This window comes from Pongo pygmaeus, chromosome 8, assembly GCF_028885625.2.
Source record: "Pongo pygmaeus isolate AG05252 chromosome 8, NHGRI_mPonPyg2-v2.0_pri, whole genome shotgun sequence".
NCBI lineage: Eukaryota > Metazoa > Chordata > Mammalia > Primates > Hominidae > Pongo > Pongo pygmaeus.
Window position 1 is genome coordinate 72,976,142 of NC_072381.2, and position 20,741 is coordinate 72,996,882.

Here is a 20,741-nt window from a genome sequence, read left to right on the forward strand (position 1 = left end):
TGTATACTTAAAAACCATTTTGCCTAGGTAAGAGCAATGTATGGGCTTGTTAGATTTCTTTGTTTAAGGTTTAATATTTTTCTTTTCTTTTCTTTTCTTTTTTTTTTTTTTTTTTTTTGAGACAGGGTCTGTCTCTGTCACCCAGGCTGGAGTGCAGTGGTGCAACCTCAGCTCACTGTAACCTCCGCCACTGGGCTCAAGCCGTCCTCCCACCTCAGCCTCCCAAATAGCTGGGACCACAGGAATGTGCCACCACACCCGGCTAGTTTTTGTTACTTTTGTAGAAACGGGGTCTTGCCATGTTACCCAGGCTGGTCTTGAACACCTGAGCTCAAGTGATTCACCTGCCTCGGCCTCCTAAAGTGTTGGGATTACAGGCATGAGCCACCGTGCCCAGCCTACACAGAGCCTACGTTAGGTTATTATGACCATTCTAAGAAGAACACAGTATTTGTGAAATTGCTTTTGTTTTTTCTGACCATTTTTCCTCCTTCTCACACAGTATGCCTTGGAAGACAGCAAAGGCAAGGAAGAAATGTTCCCTGGACAGGAGAAAAGTAGAAAGAAGGTGGAACAACTTGCTGAGGGGCATCAGCTCCTGGGTGGCCTGGCGCTGAACCCCAGGCTGCCTTTCAGATAAATTCAGGGTGGGCCCTATGCACCCCCAATACCTGTATGTGTAGTGCACTTTTACCATCTGAAATGGAATCCATATGACCTTCTTACACACATAATTTCAAATAAATCAATATAATGCCCCAACATAAAGGATGGATAAAAGGAAAGTAAGTTATTTATTTATTTATTTATTGAGATGGAGTCTCGCTCTGTTGGCAGGCCAGGCTGGAGCACAGTGGCATGATCTCGGCTCACTGCAACCTCCGCCTCCCGGGTTCAAGCGAGTCTCCTGCCTCAGCCTCCTGAGTAGCTGGGACTACAGGCACTTGCCACCACACCCGGCTAATTTTTTGTATTTTTAGTAGAGACGGGGTTTCACCATGTTAGCCAGGATGGTCTCAATCTCCTGACCTCATGATCCGCCCACCTCGGCCTCCCAAAGTGCTGGAATTACAGGCATGAGCCACCACGGCAGGCCAAGGAAAGGAATTTATAATAAAATTATAAGATTTCACTATGCAAATGCCCAGGGTCTGCTATTCCAGAGGAGAAAAAAAATCCTCAAAAATGGCCAAAATGTCCCCTAGGGTCCCTACCACGCCCATCACAATCCACCAGCCAGGCGACCTCTGACGGGTGGGCGCTGGCAGGGAAGGCACTGCCCACTCACCTCTCGATCTGAGAGAGAAACTTGGTCTCAAAGATGCCCCGGGTCTTCAGCGGCTCAGAGATCTGCCCTCGGAAGAGAAATCCCTTCTTGGTGAAGTCGATTAAGATGTTGCGGACGATTTCACCCAGGTACATACCACTGATCATCTTCTCATACCTGAGACAGAAGGAGGGGCCTGGGGTGTCTATGGGAAGTGGCCAGGAGGACTGTCAGCCCTTGGTCTCACGGTCACTCTGCGTCTCTTACTGCCCCTCAAGTGCATCATCAACAGCCATGTGCCCAGCCCTGTGCTCTGCTGCAGAGGCAGAGTGGGAGGACCAGAAAGGACCAGGGAGTCCTCCACTCTCTCACATCAGAAACAAAACCACCAGCATTCATGTCTACCCACTAGACTGGTCTCCTTCCTCAGCTACCTTCTAGCTCTCAGCCCCAAGGTCACCTTCCCGAGAGCCTGTCCTCCTCCTCCATCCTGGGTTCTACCTGCCTGTTTCAGGTTCCCACACACCTCACCATTCTCCTCCTTCACAACACACATGAGCTCACTGCCTCCCACCACCACTGCTGTAGTGACAGCCCCAAGAAGACAGGGCATGTGTGTCTTTTTCAGCTCTGAGTCCCCAGGGCACAGCACAGCATGGCATAGCACTGGGCCCTCAGGAAAGTGCACAAAAAATATCTGCAGAATAAGCAAACGACTGGGCTAAGTCTTAAAGGAACAAGAAGACAAAAAAAAGGAAAGTTTCTAGATTTTTCTAAAGGTTTTGCAAATACCCAGAGTACTGGTCAAGCCCACAGCAGAGTGATGAGGCCACACAGGAGGGAGAATTCAGTGACCACAACACGCTGGAGGTCAACCTGTTCTTGGGACTTTGAATTTCCTGCCCTCTCCATGCTCAAGGATCTCAAGAAATAACAAAGGATTGATTCATTTCCATGGCACATGCCCAAGCCCAGTGTCCCAAAGCTGAGAAGAGTCCCCTGGAATTCGGATACTCCAGGATTCCTCCTATTTCACGTGATCCATGGAAGAACATGAAACAGAATGGAATCACAGAGGGGTGGGCACCACTACCAAGTCCCATCCAGTCCTCATTCCACCACAAAGACCACCCCAGTTTGGTGCTGACATGTCCTTAACCCCTTCCAACACTTGCTGATCCCCCCGCTTTTTAACCAAGGAGGTCTTACTATTATTGTTGTTATTATCGTTATTAATTTTTAGTAGAGACAGGGTCTCAACCCTATGTTGCCCAGGGTGGTCTCAACCTCCTGAGCTCAAGCAACCCACCCACCTTGGCCTCCCAAAGTGCTGGGATTACTTTGATGATAGACTGCACTCAGCCCAAAGGGGGTTTTAGTTCAGGTCATTTGGTAGGCGACAGCATCTAGCTAGACTTGAATAGCATGGTTCTTCACTATACTCATTTTATAGTTACCGTCTCTTTATGGTACTGTTGGTTCTCCCTCTTTTTCCTCCTTCATTAAACGTCAATAAAGACTATAAGGGCCACCGGGCATGGTGGCTCATGCCTGTAATCCCAGCACTTTGGGAGGCTGAGGCAGGCAAATCACCTGAGGTCAGGAGTTCGAGACCAGTCTGACCAACATGGTGAAACTTGGTCTCTACTAAAAATATAAAAACTAGCTGGGCGTGGTGCCGTGCACCTGTAATCCCAGCTACCTGGGAGGCTGAGGCAGGAGAATCGCTTGAACCCAGGAGGTGGCAGTGAGCTGAGCTCGCACCACTGCACTCCAGCCTGGACAACAGGGTGAGACTGTCTCAAAAAAAAAAAAAAAAGAAAAGAAAAGAAAAACACTATAAGGGCTGGTTGCGGCGGCTCACACCTGTAATCCCAGCACTTTAGGAAGCCTAGACAGGCGGATCACCTGAGGTTAGGAGTTCAAGACCAGCCTGACCAACACGGAGAAACCCTGTCTCTACTAAAAATACAAAATTAGCTGGGCATGGTTGTGTATGCCTGTAATTCCAGCTACTGGGGAGGCTGAGGCAGAAGAATTGCTTGAACCCGGGAGGTGGAGGTTGTGGTGAGCCAAGATCACACCATTGCACTCCAGCCTGGGCAACAAGAGTGAAACTCCACCTCAAACAAAAAGAAAAACAAAAAACTGTAAGCTGATTTGAAGAAAAGCACTAAGTAAATAACAGCATGGGTGGTATTCAGAAAAGGCAAAAACCTTGAGGGAGCTAGGGAGTGACTCGTGCTGGGTGCTGCTCCAGCCCTTCTTTCTGCTTCTGGGGAGACAACTTGGACCAACTCATCCTGGCCGTGGCAGAGGATGGACTGATTCCTGGGGGCTTGAGACAAAGGGCAGACACTGCCATTTCAGACATGGTCTCTGAGACCTGAGCTGCAAAGCTCCACATGGCCACTAGGTGATGCAGGAGGCTCACGGAGGAAAGGACGATTGCGACAGGGCCTCTGCTTCACCCCAACCTGCCGCCCAGCCACCCTCACCCCACCCCCTTGTTATTCTGATGGGAAAGGAACACAGCAAGGGGACTGGAAGGCCAGAATCCTCCAGGATAAAAAACAGTCACGGACAGCCCCTAGACAGGCATCAACCCTGGGCCATCTTGTACCATGTTGGGGGTCTGTCCTCCCTGGTTCTCTGCTGTCCAAAAGACAAAGGTCAGGAGTGAGCCAGGGGGTCCAGTCTTGAAATCTCTGTTCAGACCTCTCCTCCTAGAAACTTCTTCCACTGCAAGTGGCAGAATGCAACCAAGTGCTGCCCCCACCCTGACTGTGGGTGTCCTCTCCGCCACGCGGGGTTACCTTTGTTTCCCGGCATTTAGGGAATATTCGTCCACCAGTCTGTCGTAGTGTGTCCTGATATCATCCAGACACCCGTTGTCCCCAAAGGCCCCCCACTCCATGTTGATGCACATCTGCCCCTGGTCCCCCTCCACCATCTCCACGTTCTTCATTTCCTCCATGTAGCAGGCATTGCTGCCGGTCCCTGGAACACACGAGGGGGCAATGAGGAGCGGTGGCCTTGCATTTGGGGGTCTTGCAACTGGGCCTGGGGTCTGGGGCCTGAGGTTCCACAGGCAGGGGGCACGTTTTTTGTGATGAACAAAGTAATAGTTTTGCTTTTCCAATGATTTCCAGGAAAATTTTGAAATGTAAATGGAGAGTCTGAGCCACATCACCCAGAGGGCACCTGCTTAGCTGACTTTCGACCAAGAGCCTATGTGTTCACCCGTCCAGGCAGGGTTATGTTTATTGTAATAGAAGATGGCTTTATAGCAAAGAGATGGAGCGTCAATGGTAGAGGTTTAGGCAACATTCAGACCAAAAGAAGAAATATATACATACACACACAACAACATGCACACATGCATATACAATATATACATGCCTATATGTATGTGTATAAAATATTAGGGGATTATCTTCTATTATACCATGGATATTCACTTATTTTCTTTTTCTTTTCTTCAAGACAGGGTCTGGCTCTGTCACCCAGGCTGAAGTGCAGTGGCGCAATCTTGGCTCACTGCAACCTCCACCTCCAGGGCTCAAGTGATTTTCCCACCTCAGCCTTCCAAGTGGCTGGGACTACAGGCACCACCACCATGCCTGGCTAATTTTTTTAAATTTTTAGTAGAGATAGGGTTTTGCCATGTTGCCTAGGTTCATCTCAAATTCCTGGGCTCGAGCTACCCTCTGGCCTCAGCCTCACAAAGTGCTGGGATTACAGGCGTGGGCACCACGCCCAGCCCCACTTATCTTTTCTCGACAAGGATGGTTGGTCGTGGACTATGCCTGCTCAATAAGCTTTCCTACATATCTTGGGATGAAGCCCACAGTTCAGGGCAGGACAGTGTCTTCAGCATTTCAAGGGGGGCTTTCAAAAGCAATGGTTTTTCATCATTTTTGTATCAGACCTCTGAAGATCAGAGGATTCTTCCGTGAAAAAGGCACCTTTCTCTGGGTGGACCCACACACCGCACACATGCAACCTGGCATATGCTTGCCAGGGGCTCAGGAATCTCTGACTTCCATTCCTGAACTCCCTAGAGCAGAGTCACTCAAAATAGAAGGACCACAGACTGTTTGCTGTTCCAGCCCATGAGGAGCTAAGAAACTGAAGGCAAGCATACTGCAACTTTCACAGCAATCTTAATTGCCATGATATCCAAGCTTGTGGTCACTGAACTTGCCTCACTGAATAGACTGGATATTTAAAAACCAATCAACTAACCCAGGAAGAGTGCTTCACACACATACTTTAATATGCAGCTGGATCACCTGGGGACCCTAAGAAGCAGATCCAGATTCAAGAGGCTAGGGCCAGGACCTGAGAGCCTGCATCTCTAACAAGCTCCCAGGATGACGCTAATGATGCGCCCGGGAGCACCATCCACCCATCCAGGGTGGGATGTAGGTGAACTTTCATCAGGAGGACACAAGACACACCCCCTGGCCAGACCAAAAGGGCTTTGGTAGTTTTCATCCCCTTTGAAGAAGCTTAAGTAGAGTTCAAAGACTGTACAGTTGGATGATTTTTGTTCCTTTTTTTCTCAGCCCCCTTTTCTCCCAAGGTTAAAACTGAGAGAAGAGGAGCTCCAGAAATGGAAGATGATGGGAGTGGGAGATGCAAAGAAAGCCAAAACATGGAAACCATACATCTTGCCTATGGGAGTCCTGAGCAAAGAGATCAATTGATGGAGGAAAGAAAAAGTAGCTATGAAACGTAGCTGGAGCCTGGTGCCAGGAAACGGGCGGACCTGACCTCCCAGGAGGGAAGGTGGGGCCTGCAGGAGGAGGAGACCTGCTGTGTCACTCTAGCTTTGCATTTCATACCTAAGCCCATTCATAGAAAGAAAGGGAGGGGCTGGGTGGAGAAAGCCAGGCCCCAAACAACCTTTCACCAGGAGCTGCTCCTTAGGTTTTTTACAATTTCAACAGAAGCGAAGAGTGGCTTAACAATGAATGAAAAGTTCTTCCTGGCACGTGGAAGGCAGCCTGCTGGGGCCTCTTCCCAAGCTCTAGACACTCAGCAACTGATCCAGTAGCAGGGGTGCCACTGCTCACTCGCCAGGTAGAGTCCGCAGATGTTGCCTAAGAAACTCCCTGGGGTCTTTCCCAGCATCCCCTAACGTGAGGAGCAGGACCAGCAGGACAAATGGTTTCCTCATAGCCCAAATCAATATGCTTCAGGAATTATGTGCTCGAGGCCCAGACCCCTAATGTGTTTGGACTACAAGGCAACAAGCTGCAGAGACAACCCCTCTGCAACCCCCTTCAGTGGCTGGGACCATGCACACCCAGTGGCTGCTAAAGGCAAAATGGTGCCCAAGACCATCCTGCCCCTTTCCATGCTCTCAGTGTGGTCAGCACGGGAGGTGCTCTCTACTTCCTTTCCAGCCTCAGACTCCCTCCCCACCCCATCCCCCTGCAATACCTGCCCAGAGCCCCTCCATACAAGGCCCATAGAGCTGCCATGTTTGCCAGGCCCGCTCCAGGTACCTGTCTCCACTCAACCCACGGGAGCCTTTTGGGGCCTCATTCCTGGAGAGTTCAGTTCTTGACAGTCTGATCATAAGCAATGTGTAGCATTATGGGTGTCTTAAGAAAGGCCCCCCCCCACCTCCCCCGCCAGAGACTCTGCAGCCTTCGTCCAGCCCTGAACTCTGGAGCTGGTCAAGAAATGATACTGACAGATAAGACTACCCCATACAGAGGACGAAGCTGCTGGGCCAAGGCCCCACAAAACAGGGAAACCCCAGCCTTCCCTTCTGCAGGGAGAGAGACCTTCCAGGACACTCACCAACAATGAGTCCGACCTCACAGGTGGGCTCCTCATAAGCACAGGTCATCATAGTGCCCACTGTGTCGTTGACCACAGCCACCACGTCCAGGTCAAATTCCTTTGCAAAGAAAGGGACACAGCTTTAGGAATAGGATCACTATGCCTGGCTTGAATGCTGCTGGTTCTGTCTGTTGCACTGCAGTCAGAGAGCCACTGGTCATCATCTAAGATGGTTTTCTTACCAGCCTACAAAAAGGTAATGAATGTTCCTTCACAGACTAAACCCCTGCTATTAAGGATATATCTGAAACATGAGATCTAAGGAAGGGAAAGTATTCTACCCATTTTACAGATGATACTATTAGAGGGAATCATAGAATAGAAGAGACAAGGGGCAATGGTCAAATAGCTTCTTCCCTTTGGAGTTTAAAGCATTATGGCCTTTCAGAGGGCAAAACGGAAAATATCAAACTCATTGCTCAGAATCTGTCCTTGAGAAATAGTCATGCAGGTGCACAAATGCACACATACAAGGATATTTACTGCATGACATGCAATAGTCAGAAAGAGGAAACAATCCAAGTGTAGATCAAATGGGCTACGTAAAAGGCAATTCAGACATATGCTGGAATCCTACGCAGCCAGGAAAAAGAATGAGGTTGGTCTAAATGCAATGATGAGGAAGGATACCTGTTTCATATTAAATCAAAAAAGCAAGTTGTCATGTTGTATATATGGTGTAATTCCTATTTTTTAAGTGTGTGTGTGTGTGTGTGTGTTGGTATATGCATGGAAAGCAAGCTAGAAGAATTAACACTAATAGTTGTGAAGCAGGCAAAAATAGATCAGCAGGTATCCTTTCTTATTTAAGAGACAGAGTCTTGCTCTGTCACCCAGGCTGGAGTGCACTACCGCAACCATGGCTCACTGCAGACTCAACCTCCTAAGCCCAAGTAATCCTCCCACCTCAGCCTCCTCAGTAGGTGGGACCACAGGTTGTGCACTACTATGATGGCTAATTTTTTATTTTTTAACTTCTTGTAGAGACGGGGTCTTACTATGTTACCCAGGCTGGTCTCCAACTCCCAGGCTCAAGCATTCCTCCTGCCTTGGCCTCCCAAAGTTCCTCCTGCCTTGGCTACAGGTGTGAGTCACTGCACCCAACCCGCAGCTATATTTTCAATGAAATATTGTAAGTTGTGTAGCATACCCTTCCAGATGCAACTCAGCCCTCTTTCTTTTTTTTTCTATTTAACTGCAAAAGACAGCAGACAAATCAGCCCTCTTTCAGACACTCATTTCAGCTTCCCTGACAGCCTAGTGCCTAGGTATCTGTCTGCTCTTTAGACTGTTACTTGAAGTATTTTGTTTTGTTTTGTTTTTTAAATTTCTTACTTTGAGCAGTGTAATGGGGTTGAAAAAAAGTCAAAAGAAAAAAATTTAAAACAGTCTCTTACTGACTCCCTCATTAATTAATGAGTTAAATTAAATCTTGGGAATTTTTCATTTTATATTTTTTCAATGTCCTCCAGCCAAAGACCACCAGAAACACACCTGTAATCTAACAAAGTTGGGCTTTACTTACTCATTGCAACACTGGAGAACACACCCCAGGGGCATCTCGGAAAGTGGCTTGGTGTGGTGGCCCATGCTTGGAATCCTAACACTTTGGGAGGGTGAGGCAGGAGGATCACTTGAGCCCAGGAGTTAGCAAGACCCAGCGTGGGTAACATAGCAAGACCCCACCTCTATTTAAAAACCCCAACACTTTGGGAGGCCAAGGCGAGCAGATTGCTTGAGCCCAGGAGTTGGAGACCAGCCTGGGCAGCATGGCAAAACACCATCTCTACCAAAAATACAAAAATTAGCCGGGTGTAGATGCCCACCTGTAATCCCAGCTACTAGGGAGGCTGAAGCGGGAGGATCGCTTGAGCCTGGGAGGCAGAGTTTGCAGTGAGCCAAGATTGCACCACTGCACTCCAGCCTGGGTGACAGAGTAAGACCCTGTCTCAAAAAAGGAAACTTTAAAATTCTAAAAATTAAAAAAAAAAAAAATTTAATTTGGATCTGTGTCTGTGTTGTGGTTTGGGGGAAGGTTTAAAGAAGTGGGGCTTTGCTCTGGATTGGATATTGTCAGGAACCAGGGGCAATTCTATGGTTACAGACTGGTCATATTCTTGTCTAAATCCATCATGGTCCTGGATGGAATGGCTGTGTCTGATGTTTCTGCTCTGCAATTGTTTGTGGACTCTGTGAAATTGTTTGTGGACTCTGTGAAATTGTTTGTGTTCCACAGGAGAACACCAAGGCCTAACTGAGAGTGCCAGGCTGTGCCCACCTGTCAGGGGCTGCTTCTTTCTTTTTCAGTTTGTATGAGAGTCATGATATACCTTTCTAAAAAAGATAATAATCCTGTAACAACACAAACCTATGAGCCCTTATTTTATTGCGGGCAGTGGAGTCAGGAAATAGGGAGCTTTTCTTGGCCAGGTCACATGCTTCTGTATTGTTTGAATTCCTTTTTTTTTTGAGATGGAGTCTTGCTCTGTCGCCCAGGCTGGAGTGCAGTGGTGCGATCTCAGCTCACTGCAACCTCCTCCTGGGTTGAAGCGATTCTTCTGCCTCAGCCTCCCAAGTAGCTGGGACTACAGGTGCGCACCACCACGGCTGGCTAATTTGTGTAACTTTAGTAGAGACAGGGTTTCATCATATTGGCCAAGCTGGTCTCGAACTCCTGACCTCATGACCCACCCGCCTCAGCCTCCCAAAGTGCTGGGATTACAGGCGTGAGCCACCACGCCTGGCCTGAATTCTTTACAACAGGCAAATACACTTTTTAGAAACCCCTAAAACAGTGAAGATTTTAAAAAACATTCTTTTAATAGTTACCTCTCTCCTTTTTATCGCATCCCTTAGTAAGGTGGCTACATCATTGCCCACGCAGTCTGTTGCCTTAAAACCCTTTGTCCACGTGATCAAGATTCCCTACAACATAAAAAGCACCAGGAGAGTCCTGTGTAATTAACCCGAAAGGGGAGAATACAAAATTCCAACCCTCCCTCCTGAGTCAACAACTGCTGAGGGCTTACAACATTGGAGACAGAGTTCAGACATCTGAGGACAAACCAATAAAATATGAATAGACCCTCCTCACCATCCTCATAGGGGTCTGAAATAATCCCACTTCACAGATGGAGCAAATGAGGCATTAGATAAATAGCGATGTCTAAGTTCACTCAGCAGACGGCAAAGACGGCACTCAATACTGGACAAGAGCCCAGATCACCCGATTCCTAGCCTGGTGCTGCCACTGGCATAATCAGCTATACAGAAGAGTCTACTGACACGATAACTGAAGGATCCTAAGAGTTTAGTAATACTGTGACTACCTAAAGTACATTTTAGGTTTCACTGGATTGAAGTTAAAACACTTCCTGGGGAAGAAAGTACCCTGGGTGTGTGTTGACTATGATGAATCCAAGGTGAAGGTATAAGTGAAGTGCTTCAAAAACAAACAAACAGATCTACCTCCTGAGCTCTAAAAGGGTTTCAGAATAAAAAAGTCCCAAGTCAGCGACATAACTGGATTAACTGGTTTACAGAGGTAGGTGACCCTACCTAGCTCTCCTAGGGCTGCTCATTAAGTCTTTAACCCTGGCCTAAGACCCACCTCCAGAACTCCTGCCTGGTCACGTCTCCACCTGTGACACCCAGAGCTACCTACAGCTCTTCCAGCGTGACAGGCTGGGTCTTGCCTCCATGACTCTGCACCATTGGTTCCTTCTCCCAGAATCCACTCCCCAACCCTGACTTCACGGAGCTGGAGCCGCTGGTGTTAGGGACTCGGCTCCCCCACTAGACTGTGGCCTTCCAAAGGACAGGAGCTGTAACCTTCAGCTCTGAGCCCAGCCACTCAGTAGTCAGCAGATGCTCAAGCTCTGATCCTGGACCCTGACTCATCCTGTGTATTGAACAAATATTTATTATCTCCTGTGATTGGACACTGTGCTAGGGCGTGCGGGGATACAGGTCCTTGCTCACAGAATATACCACTAGCAGAAACCAAAGACACTAAGAACTAACTGTGTAAGAAGTGCTATAGGCAAGGCAACAATCAAATGAACAGGGGGCACAGAAGAGGATGAGGTTCTTTTTTTTGCCTGGAGGACCAGAAGCTTTCCCAGAAAAGGTGACGCTTTCAAAGAGAAAAGAAGAGAGAAGAGTCTCAATATGGCCTGCAGGCTGTGAAATAAAGCCTGGCTCAACCCACTGTGACTGTGACTGTCATCTAGGAATGACACTGAGGCTGGAGAAGGCCTCAAGGGCAAGCCCACCCAGGCCACAGGGGACTCAGTGCTGCCCGATCACTGAGCCCTAAGAACAGAGACTCACCGCGTCCAGACTCGTCTGCTTGCAGGGAAATGAGAACGTGAAGCCCAGAGGCATCCTGGGGCCTTTGATCCCCATGTAGTCCAGGAAGTCAGAGATGCAGGAGACAATGTGATCAAACAGCTGCATGAGAAAAGAAAGGATCGCCCATGCTCTCTGTGGTTTTAATTTTATCAGTGCACGTGGACCAAAGTGTGTATACACACACACACACGTATGCAAACACACCCCCCACACATGCAGAGTGAGCCTCCTTTTCCAGAATCTTCTCAGCCACCAGAGTGTCACAAGCCAGGCACGGCAAAAAGCATCTGGTGCTTCTGGGCCACAAGGACACAAATCCATGTGGGCATCCCGTGGAGGATTTTGGTCATCACGTGACTGCTGGTGCCACTGGCCGTGTGTGCAGTGCATATGCACTATGGTTTTGTAATCTCACCTCTTCCCCAGTGCCCTGCATGATTTCAATAGGAATGGCGTAGATCTTGTTGTGCATTTCCACCGTTCTCTTTTTCCCACTACGGATTTTCACCAGCAGCACACGGAAATTGGTTCCTCCAAGATCCAGGGCCAAGAAGTCACCATTTTCTGTTGCCGTCAAAAACGTAAAGAATGTCAAAAACAGCTAAGTGCCTCTTGGCAGCCAGTAACCCCAAGACTCCAGACTTTCAAGGGGAGAACCCCATAGCAAACACAGAGAAGAAGCTGCAACTCCTCCCTTTAGGACACAGCACAGACTCAGAGGAAGAGTGGGCACCACATCTCTGACTACCACAGACTTGGAGCCACACTGGGAGGACAGCATGTGAGTAAACCACCTGTCACAATACACAGACTTCACCAGGGCTGCAACAATGAAAATCTCCTACAAAAAATAATAATTTATGTCAGGGTGTGGGGTATTTGCAAAAACAGCCGCATCATTCCCTTCCCTGCATGTGCAAAATCCTTCTTTGCAACATGACTACAGTTCCTCCCACTGAAAGATGGAGTCAATTTCTCCTCCCCTGGGATCTAGCCCAGCCTTAGGATTGTTCAGGCCAACAGAGTATGGCAGAGGCAAAGCTGAGCCTGTCCCCAGCCTGGGCTTCCAGGAGGCTTTGAAGTCTTCCCTTCTCCCTTGCAGCCCTTGCTGCCACCACTTGAACAGCCAGGTGGCCCACTGAAGGATGAGACACAGGGCCAGGGGCCCCTGCACCCCAGCTGACAGCCAACTGCTGGACATGTGGGGAAGGGCGTCTGAGATCTGCGTCCCAGCTGACTCAACAGCTGACTGCGGATGCAGGAATGAGGCCGGCAGAGGTCAGCCGAGCCTGGCCCTGATGAGCAGAACTGTCCAACTGACCCACAGATGCATGAACAATAATAAAGGGTGGTTTTTAAGCCACTAAGTGTGAGGGTGGCTTATAATGTGGTATTAGGTAACTTACACATAGGACACATTCCTGTCACAAACATTCATTACTCCAAGGACCCACCTGAAAAGCTCTTCAGATTCCCCATAATGATCAGCTCCAGCGAAAACTACCAAGGTTAGCATAAAGGGTTGGATTCTGTTCTACAATTTGCCTGAATGCGAAACTCCCCAGGCCCTGAATGCCTCGTGCATACTCTATCAAGATTTAAGAAGGGTACACTGAGTGTTTATCCTTCTGCTGGCTTTCCTTGGCTTTGGGAAAACCTAATCAGTGCTGTGGGATTTGCCCAGCTTTTAAGAATACTTCTTTTTTATTCATTTAATTTTTTTTGAGACAGGGTCTTGCTATGTTTCCCAGACTGGTCTTGAACTCTTGGGTTCAAGCAGTCCTCCCACCTCAGCCTCTTGAGTAGCTGGATGACAGGCGTGTGCCACCTTGCCCAGCTAAGAGCACTATTCTGAGCAGGGCTGTGGTTTTAGAGATAGCACTTGCCTGGGAGGTCCGACCAGGAAAATTAAACTGCCCTGAGTCACACACATGACAAATCAGTTAATAAAAATGGAAAACAGAGATGTGAGGGAGTTTCTAGCTCTGGCAAAATCATGCATCACCAGTGTGAAGGCATCCACTGGCGAATCCAACCTCCCCCACTGCGGCTCAGTTCCTGGCAGGAGCAGGACAGGCATGTCAGCCCTCAGCAGGCCCTTACCGGTCCCGTCGGGAGTTCTCCGGACGAAGGAGGGCAGCATCTTAACCGCGGCATTGTTGTGCGTCTGTTTCCTCAGCCCCAGCTCCATCTCGGCCCGCATCCTCTTCTTCACCTCCAGCAGCATGTCCTTGGTGAGGTGGAAATGAGCCAGGGTCTCCTCTATCTGCCGGTGCTGCTCGGCCAAGCGGTAGGCCACCGCCGTCACCATGGCAGCCCCCTTGCCGCTGCCACTCTCCGAGAGGAGGAAGCGCACATCGGAGTCCGGCACCAAGCGCCTCAGAGTCTTGTGGAAACGCCGGGAATACCTTGTGGGGGCAGGGGGGACATTCCACAACAGCTGGACTGAGCATTTATTGGGGACCTCTGGCCACCCTTTCTTTCTCCACTCTTTAACTCTTTTTTTTTCCTTTTTTTTAAGACAGGGTCTTGCTCTGTCACCCAGGCTGGAATGCAGTGGCACAATCACAGCTCACTGCTGCCTCAACCTCCCAGGTTCAGGTGATCCTCCCACCTTAGCCTCCCGAGTAGCTGGGGCCACGCCCAGGTAACTTTTTTGTATTTTTAGTAGAGACAGGGTTTCGCCATGTTGCCCAGGCTGGTCTCAAACTTCTGGGTTCAAGCTATCCACCCGCCTCAGCTTCCCAAGTGCTGGGATTACAGGCATGGGCCACTGTGCCCAGCCTAATTCTGTTTTCTGCACCTGCTTTTTTCATTACACAAATCATATACATCCACTGTAGAAAAGTTAGCAAATGCAGAGAGGTAAAAAGGAAAAATGAAATTGTTCGTAATCACACATAAAAAGAGAAGACTCTCATTATTACATGATTATCACATACAAAAAATTCCAGGTCTAAAAAGATTTTGCCCTCCACCGTGACAAGAAGATAATACAGCACCGTGGTCAAAAGCACGGTGTTCAAAAGTCAGATGGGGCCGAGTGTGAGGTGGCTAACGCCTGTAATCCCAGTACTTTGGGAGGCCAAGGCAGGTGGATCACCCGAGGTCAGGAGTTCAAGACCAGCCTGGCCAACATGGTGAAACCTCGTCTCTACCAAAAATACAAAAATTAGCTGGGCATGGTGGCAGATGCCTGTAATTCCAGCTACTCGGGAGGCTGAGGCAAGAGAATCGCTTGAACCCGGGAGGCAAAGGTTGCAGTGAGCCGAGAGCGCACCACTGCACTTCAGCCTGGGCAACAAAGTGAGACTCTGTCTCAAAAAAAGTCAGATGGGAAAGCAAGGGCGAGCTCCACCCACTCCACCTCAGGTAACCTTGAACAGCTGACCCTGAAGTAAATGAAGGTCTCAGTATCTGGGTGTCAGTGATGTGAAGGGAATTAATAGCTCATTAAAATGCTCGGATTAGTAACTGGTGCTGAGGAAGAGTTCAATAAATAATCAATCGTTTTTTCACTTGGCTCTTTCCCTCGCCACATAAAAGTCTGGAGGTTTCTTAGTGGCTAGAAGAGAGCTTTGGGACAGGAGTGAGACAGAACTTCCTCAGAGTTTGTGGTCTGCTGTCAGTAGGGAAGGCTGGCAAAATGGTTCCCCCAAAATATTAACAGCAGTCAACTCCAAGGGGTGGGATTAAGGATGATTTCTATTTTCTTCATAACTTTTTGAACTAGCTAAAGTTTCTATACTGAGTAAATATTACTTCTGAAATGAGAAACAATTAATCAAAGCTATTTTTTAAACTGTGATGAAAAGAGTTCTGGCTCATAGGGATGACTGCACAACAGTATGAATGTACTTAATACCACTGAACTGTACCCTAAATGGTTAAGGTGGGCTAGGCACAGTGGCTCATGTCTAAGCCACCATTTTGGGAGGCTGAGGAAGGCAGATCACTTGAGGTCAGGAGTTCAAGACCAGCCTGGCCAGCATGGCGAAACCTCATCACTACTAAAAAAAAAAAATATACAAAAAATTAGCCCGGTGCAGTGGCATGTACCTGTAATCCCAGCTACTAGGGAGGCTAAGCCAGGAGAATTGCTTGAACCTAGGAGGCTAAGGTTGCAGTGAGCTGAGAGTACACCACTCCACTCCACTCTAGCCTGGGCAACAGGGCAAGACCCTGCCTTCAAAAGAAAAAAAAAAAAAAGGTTTAGATGATATATTTCATGTTATGTGTATTTTACCACAATCTAAAAAAATTCTAATGTGATGCTACAAATCCCTAGGCTTTCTTGTCCAAAAAATTAGCCAAGAAATTACAAAGAAAAAAGAAAGAAAGAAATGGCTAATAAAAGTTTCATTATCAAGAATTTTGCAAATACTTTAAAAATACAATTACGTCCTTGGCTCAAACCCTATCCCCTCAGCAACACAAAACTATTTCTCCTTTTTTTGAGACAGGAGCTCGCTCTGTCCCCCAGGCTGGAGTGTAGAGGCACAATCTCAGGTCACTGCACCCTCTGCACCCCCAAGCTCAAGTGATCCTCCCACCTCAGCCTCCCAAGTAACTGGGATTATAGGCACACCACCACACCCAGCTAATAATTTGTATGATTTTTTGTAGAGCCACATTGCCCAGGCTGGTCTCGAACTCCTGGGCTCAAGCAATCCACCTGCCTCGGCCTCCCAAAGTGCTGGGATTACAAGTGTGAGCTGCCATGCCAGGCCAGAACTATTTCAATTTAAGTCGACATTCTTTGAGCCATCACCAGAACTGAAGGTACAGTATTGACATGGGTGCTTCACATGCACATTATATTTATACGTGCAGTGGGAAACAATTCGGAGGTCCTGTGCAAAAAAAATCATGTCATAGACTTTCATTAAAACTTATTAAATAATGACTTAGAATTTACCTTTAGCCTTTTTAAAAAAGTACAAGCCACATTCTCACAGGACAACGTGGCTTCTAAAACTAAGGTGAGATGGCATGAGGACTGGCTAGGGCCACTGACAGACCAGAAGGCTGCGTGGGGAAGAAAGCACCTCCTTGCCAATGGGGTCAACTTACAGCTCCTACAGCTCCAGCTCTCAGAGGCCAAGCACAGACAAGCTGCCCATTTAAAAAAGTAAAGTCTGAGGGTTTGGGGGGTTTTAACAGGAGCTTCTGAAACATGAATGTGGGTACCACACCTATGACCCAAGGTCCTCCTGATGAAATGCGGACGAGAGACAGACACATTCCACCCAGTGGAGCCGACAGCTACAGAAATCTCCATCTTGACTTTTGACAGGGCAAGGTGACGACGGAGTGCAGAAGCAATACCAGCAAGAATCGACTAAGGGCGATACTTCCCAAGGGGGCAACGCTGACCTTATGCCCAGAACTAAGCATGTTATTGATCTATTTATTTATTTTCAAATTTTCATAGAGATGAGGTCTTACTATGTTGCCCTGGCTGTTCTCAAACTCCTTCCTCCTGCCTCGGCCTCTCAAAGTGCTAAGATTACAGGCATAAGCCACAGCCCCCGACCACCATTGTCTTGTCTGCCGAAAAACGTTTACCGGGTACAAAAGTCTGATCTCTGGACAAGGACCCTACCCACAATGGGTACAGAGTGCCAATGACAGCAAAGGGCAGACTCACTGTGGGTGCGTCTTGTAAAGAGATCCGTCGACACCAACCGTGGTCCGCAGCCTGGGTGTGCCCTTGTTATCACGCAGGCGGTTCAAGATGGCGCCCAGCGTGGCAGCCACCAGGTTGGCTGAGCGAAATGAGACAATGGTGCAAACGTGCTGGACCGAGACACAGTCATCATCGGACGGCTCCACTCCCAGGCGGGTCAGGATTTCTTTGGCATTGTGGAGGCCTTCCTTATTCCTGTGAAGTTAGAGGCCAATACTGATGCACTGAGGACCACATGAGGCAGTGCAAAGCACTGAGGCTTGAAGGTGCTGGAAAGGGACAGCCCCACTTACCATGTGTGCATGGTATGGGATGAAGACTGTCAAATGCCTAAGAAGAGCCCGGGAAGGGTTCTCCTCCATAAGAAATGCCAGGTAGTAATAGGAAAAACTGTACCAGGTTGCACTATGCCAAGCCAGGACCATGAAGACAAGTGAAGAGGCAAGACTATGTAGCCTCTGAACAGGTGGAGAAATGGCTGCCACCACCCAGGGCTCATAAGGCTCAGGAGAACCTCCCACTCGTGGGGTCTGTGAGTTGCCCCTGGATGCTTACACATCCTTCCTTGATGTCTCTCAGTCCAACTGTAATTTTCTGTACACGTGTTTTGTGTATCTTTTGTTGGATTCATTCCGAAGTACTTTATAGTTTTGTTATTACCGTAAATGGTGTCTTTAAAATATATATGTATACATACATGTATATATACACACACATACACACAAACACATATACATATACTCTATCTTTGCAGCTTTCCTGTAAATCTAAAATTATTCTTAAAAATGTGTTTTAAAATATGTACATATTTTTATTATTGCTGATAGAAATACAGTTGACTTCTGTATCTTATCTCCAGACATCTTTTTTGACAGATTTTTTTAATATTTAAAAACAAAACCAACCTCCCCCCAAATAACCCCCAAACAAACAAAAAACCAAATTAAATAAAATGTACAGTGAATATACCCAGCAAACATCTGTATGTGCAATTAAATACTGTGTCTGTTACTGCGGCACGAACCTCAAACAAACAATATACAAAGTGTTCTGGGAGGGTCGGGGGAGTCCCAAGTTTTAACTCTGTGGGGTCTAGGAAGACAAGATGGGGAAGTGAGAGAATGGGGAAATCAATTTTGTTTGTCTTAATTCTGTCCATATAAATATATTCATAAAGACCAAAAAAGGAAAGGAAGCTTGGGATGTTAAGGTAATAGGAGAATAGGAGAGTGTGGGACTTTCCCAATTCTACCTGACCAAAAAATATGAGAGAAATTAATTTTATGATGGGAGAAGAGATTTAAAAAATGATAGAAGAGGATGGGGGCCGGGCACAGTGGCTCATGCCTGTAATCCCAGCACTTTGGGAGGCCAAGGCGGGCGGATCATCTGAGGTCAGGAGTTTGAGACCAGCCTGGCCAACAAGGTGAAAGCCCGTCCAGACATCTTTTTAACCTCTCACGTCGTTCTATTCATTTGTCTGTAGATATTTTGGGGGTATTCCATATAGACTTTTACCATTTGCAAATAATGACAGTTTCACTTCTTTTTTGATTCTCAAAGCTTTAATTTATCTCTCATCTTTTCTTTAAAAAAAAACAAAAACAAAAATGAAAACCCACTGGCTAAGACTCCAGTACGATGCCAGATAGAAACTGGTGATACTGTCTTGCTCCTGATTTTAGAGAATGCCTCTAACATCTGCTCTTGTAGGATGTTTTTTATAGTTTTTTGTTTTTTTGTTTTTTGAGATAGCCTTTATTATAATATACATGCTTTCTTGAGCTAGCTGGGTTTGTGTTTCTTGGTAACCAAAGAGTCAATACCAGAAACAGGCCAAGAGGAAGGCATGCATTTCCTGACTTGGCCAGTGACTTTCAAGACAATCCACGAGTCTCCCGCTCCCCTTCCTTCCCAGCCACTGACCAGGAGACTCATGAAAAGGGACGGCTAGGAACTCAGGAGAGTGATCATAGAACAAACTCCAGCACATGGATTTGGCAGAAGAGTTGGTCCAGATAAACCCCTTTCTTCTTCCAGCAGCTGCCTTCTCTAACCTCAAAGAGAGCTGATGCAAATCTTCATAAGGAGACAGAGAATCCCAGGTTTCTTGTGTGATGCCAAGGGGCTGCAGTTAGTTGCTGGCTGGCTCTTTCCTTCCTTCTAACTGTCCTGTCTCATCTGTTAACCGGTGTTTCTCAAACTTGCACGCCAGGGCACATTTCTGGCTGTTAACAGGTTTCCCCTGAAAGAATGTGTGTGTGGCAGGGAAGGGGTGGTTTCAAGCACAAAAGAAGTCTGGGAAATGACAAGTCAAAGCAAAATTGGGTTTTCTTTAATGTGTTGATAATACTACAAATCTGTATTTTTATACTTTATACTTCTTATTCCTTTTTACTGTAAGTCTGTATTTATTTTACCATAATATTGTAAAATGGAAGATAAATGTGCCATATTCCCAATCCTATTGGTCAAGGAAGTCTTTTTTCAGGGAGCACCTAATTAACATCTTGAGGTTACTAAGGTGCCCTTAATGCCCTCAACACAGTCTGGAGGTCTCCAGACTGGAAGTGGAAGGTGGAATTCCAAAAACCCAGGCTCCGGGCTTTGCCAGCTCCTTGCTCCTTGCTCGAATCGTCTGCTTCCTGGACGCTAATCTTACCCTGAGTGTGTGTGGAGGGTGGGGGTGACGGGCTGATGGGGGTGGGAGAGGAGGCTGCTCTCGTAGCTAGACAGGAAAATCACCTGTGCACTTCAGGCTAACTATGTCATTCTTTAATGAACTGTCACAAGTGCCTGCAGGGAGTCCAGCCCAGGATGGGTCAGCTAAGAGTGAGAGGACACGGACCCAGAAAGCCATGACACTCTTGAAGGAAAAGCCACCAAACTTGGACTCAAGAAGTAACAAGGGACCAATTGCTCTTCTCTGCCCCAACACCCCAAGAAAGCCTTGAGGGGATGTTACCTACTTTTCGATGGCTGACACATCACTAGTGTTAAACTTCCCTCTGGTGAGCAGCTCCGGGGTGATCCGCCCTTCAAATAAGAGGCCCTCCTTGGCCATCTTGACTAGGATCAGTCGAACCAGCTCTCCCAAGTACATGCCACTGACCATCTTCTCAAACCTGTGGGAGAAAGGCACACCGGCACTTGTCAGCCTTCCTCTGCACCCCACACACGAGGGCTGGGACAGACACAAAAGGAATGGGAAGCCCCGACTCACCCCTCACCAGCCCCCAGACTCGCTGGCAGGCGAAACCATGCGCTTGCGTGACTGAACAGCAGAGGGAGAGGGATCGGAAGCCAAGCCGACTGTGGAGAGGGCAGGAGTCATTCAGACCCCGTGCCTGTGACTAGGAGAACACCACGGGCAGGAGCAGGCAGGGAAGGCTGCCTGAAGGCAGGGGGAGCATTCCCAGACAGAAATGTGCAAAATATGATAATCTCCTCCTAAACTGTACGCTATACTTTTTTTTTTATCTTTATGTATGTATGTATGTATGTATGTATTTACTTATTTATTTATTTTTTGAGACAGGGTCTCACTGTCGCCCAGGCTAGAGTGCAGTGATA

At 47.7% G+C, this 20,741-nt stretch overlaps 1 protein-coding gene across 9 annotated transcripts in view; it reads right to left on the reverse strand.

Moving 5' to 3' along the window:
* Positions 1-20,741, reverse strand: part of HK1 (hexokinase 1) — a 130,758-nt gene that overhangs the window by 5,548 nt on the left and 104,469 nt on the right. For all 9 annotated transcript variants that reach the window (XM_054436626.1, XM_054436627.1, XM_054436631.1 and 6 more), the window contains 9 exons: positions 20,138-20,293; positions 17,130-17,363; positions 13,583-13,887; positions 11,895-12,043; positions 11,459-11,578; positions 9,956-10,051; positions 7,085-7,184; positions 4,084-4,267; positions 1,289-1,444 (listed from right to left, as the gene is read on the reverse strand). In XM_054436626.1, the coding sequence (XP_054292601.1) occupies positions 1,289-1,444; positions 4,084-4,267; positions 7,085-7,184; positions 9,956-10,051; positions 11,459-11,578; positions 11,895-12,043; positions 13,583-13,887; positions 17,130-17,363; positions 20,138-20,293 (1,500 nt within the window). The remainder of the gene's footprint in view (positions 1-1,288; positions 1,445-4,083; positions 4,268-7,084; positions 7,185-9,955; positions 10,052-11,458; positions 11,579-11,894; positions 12,044-13,582; positions 13,888-17,129; positions 17,364-20,137; positions 20,294-20,741) is intronic.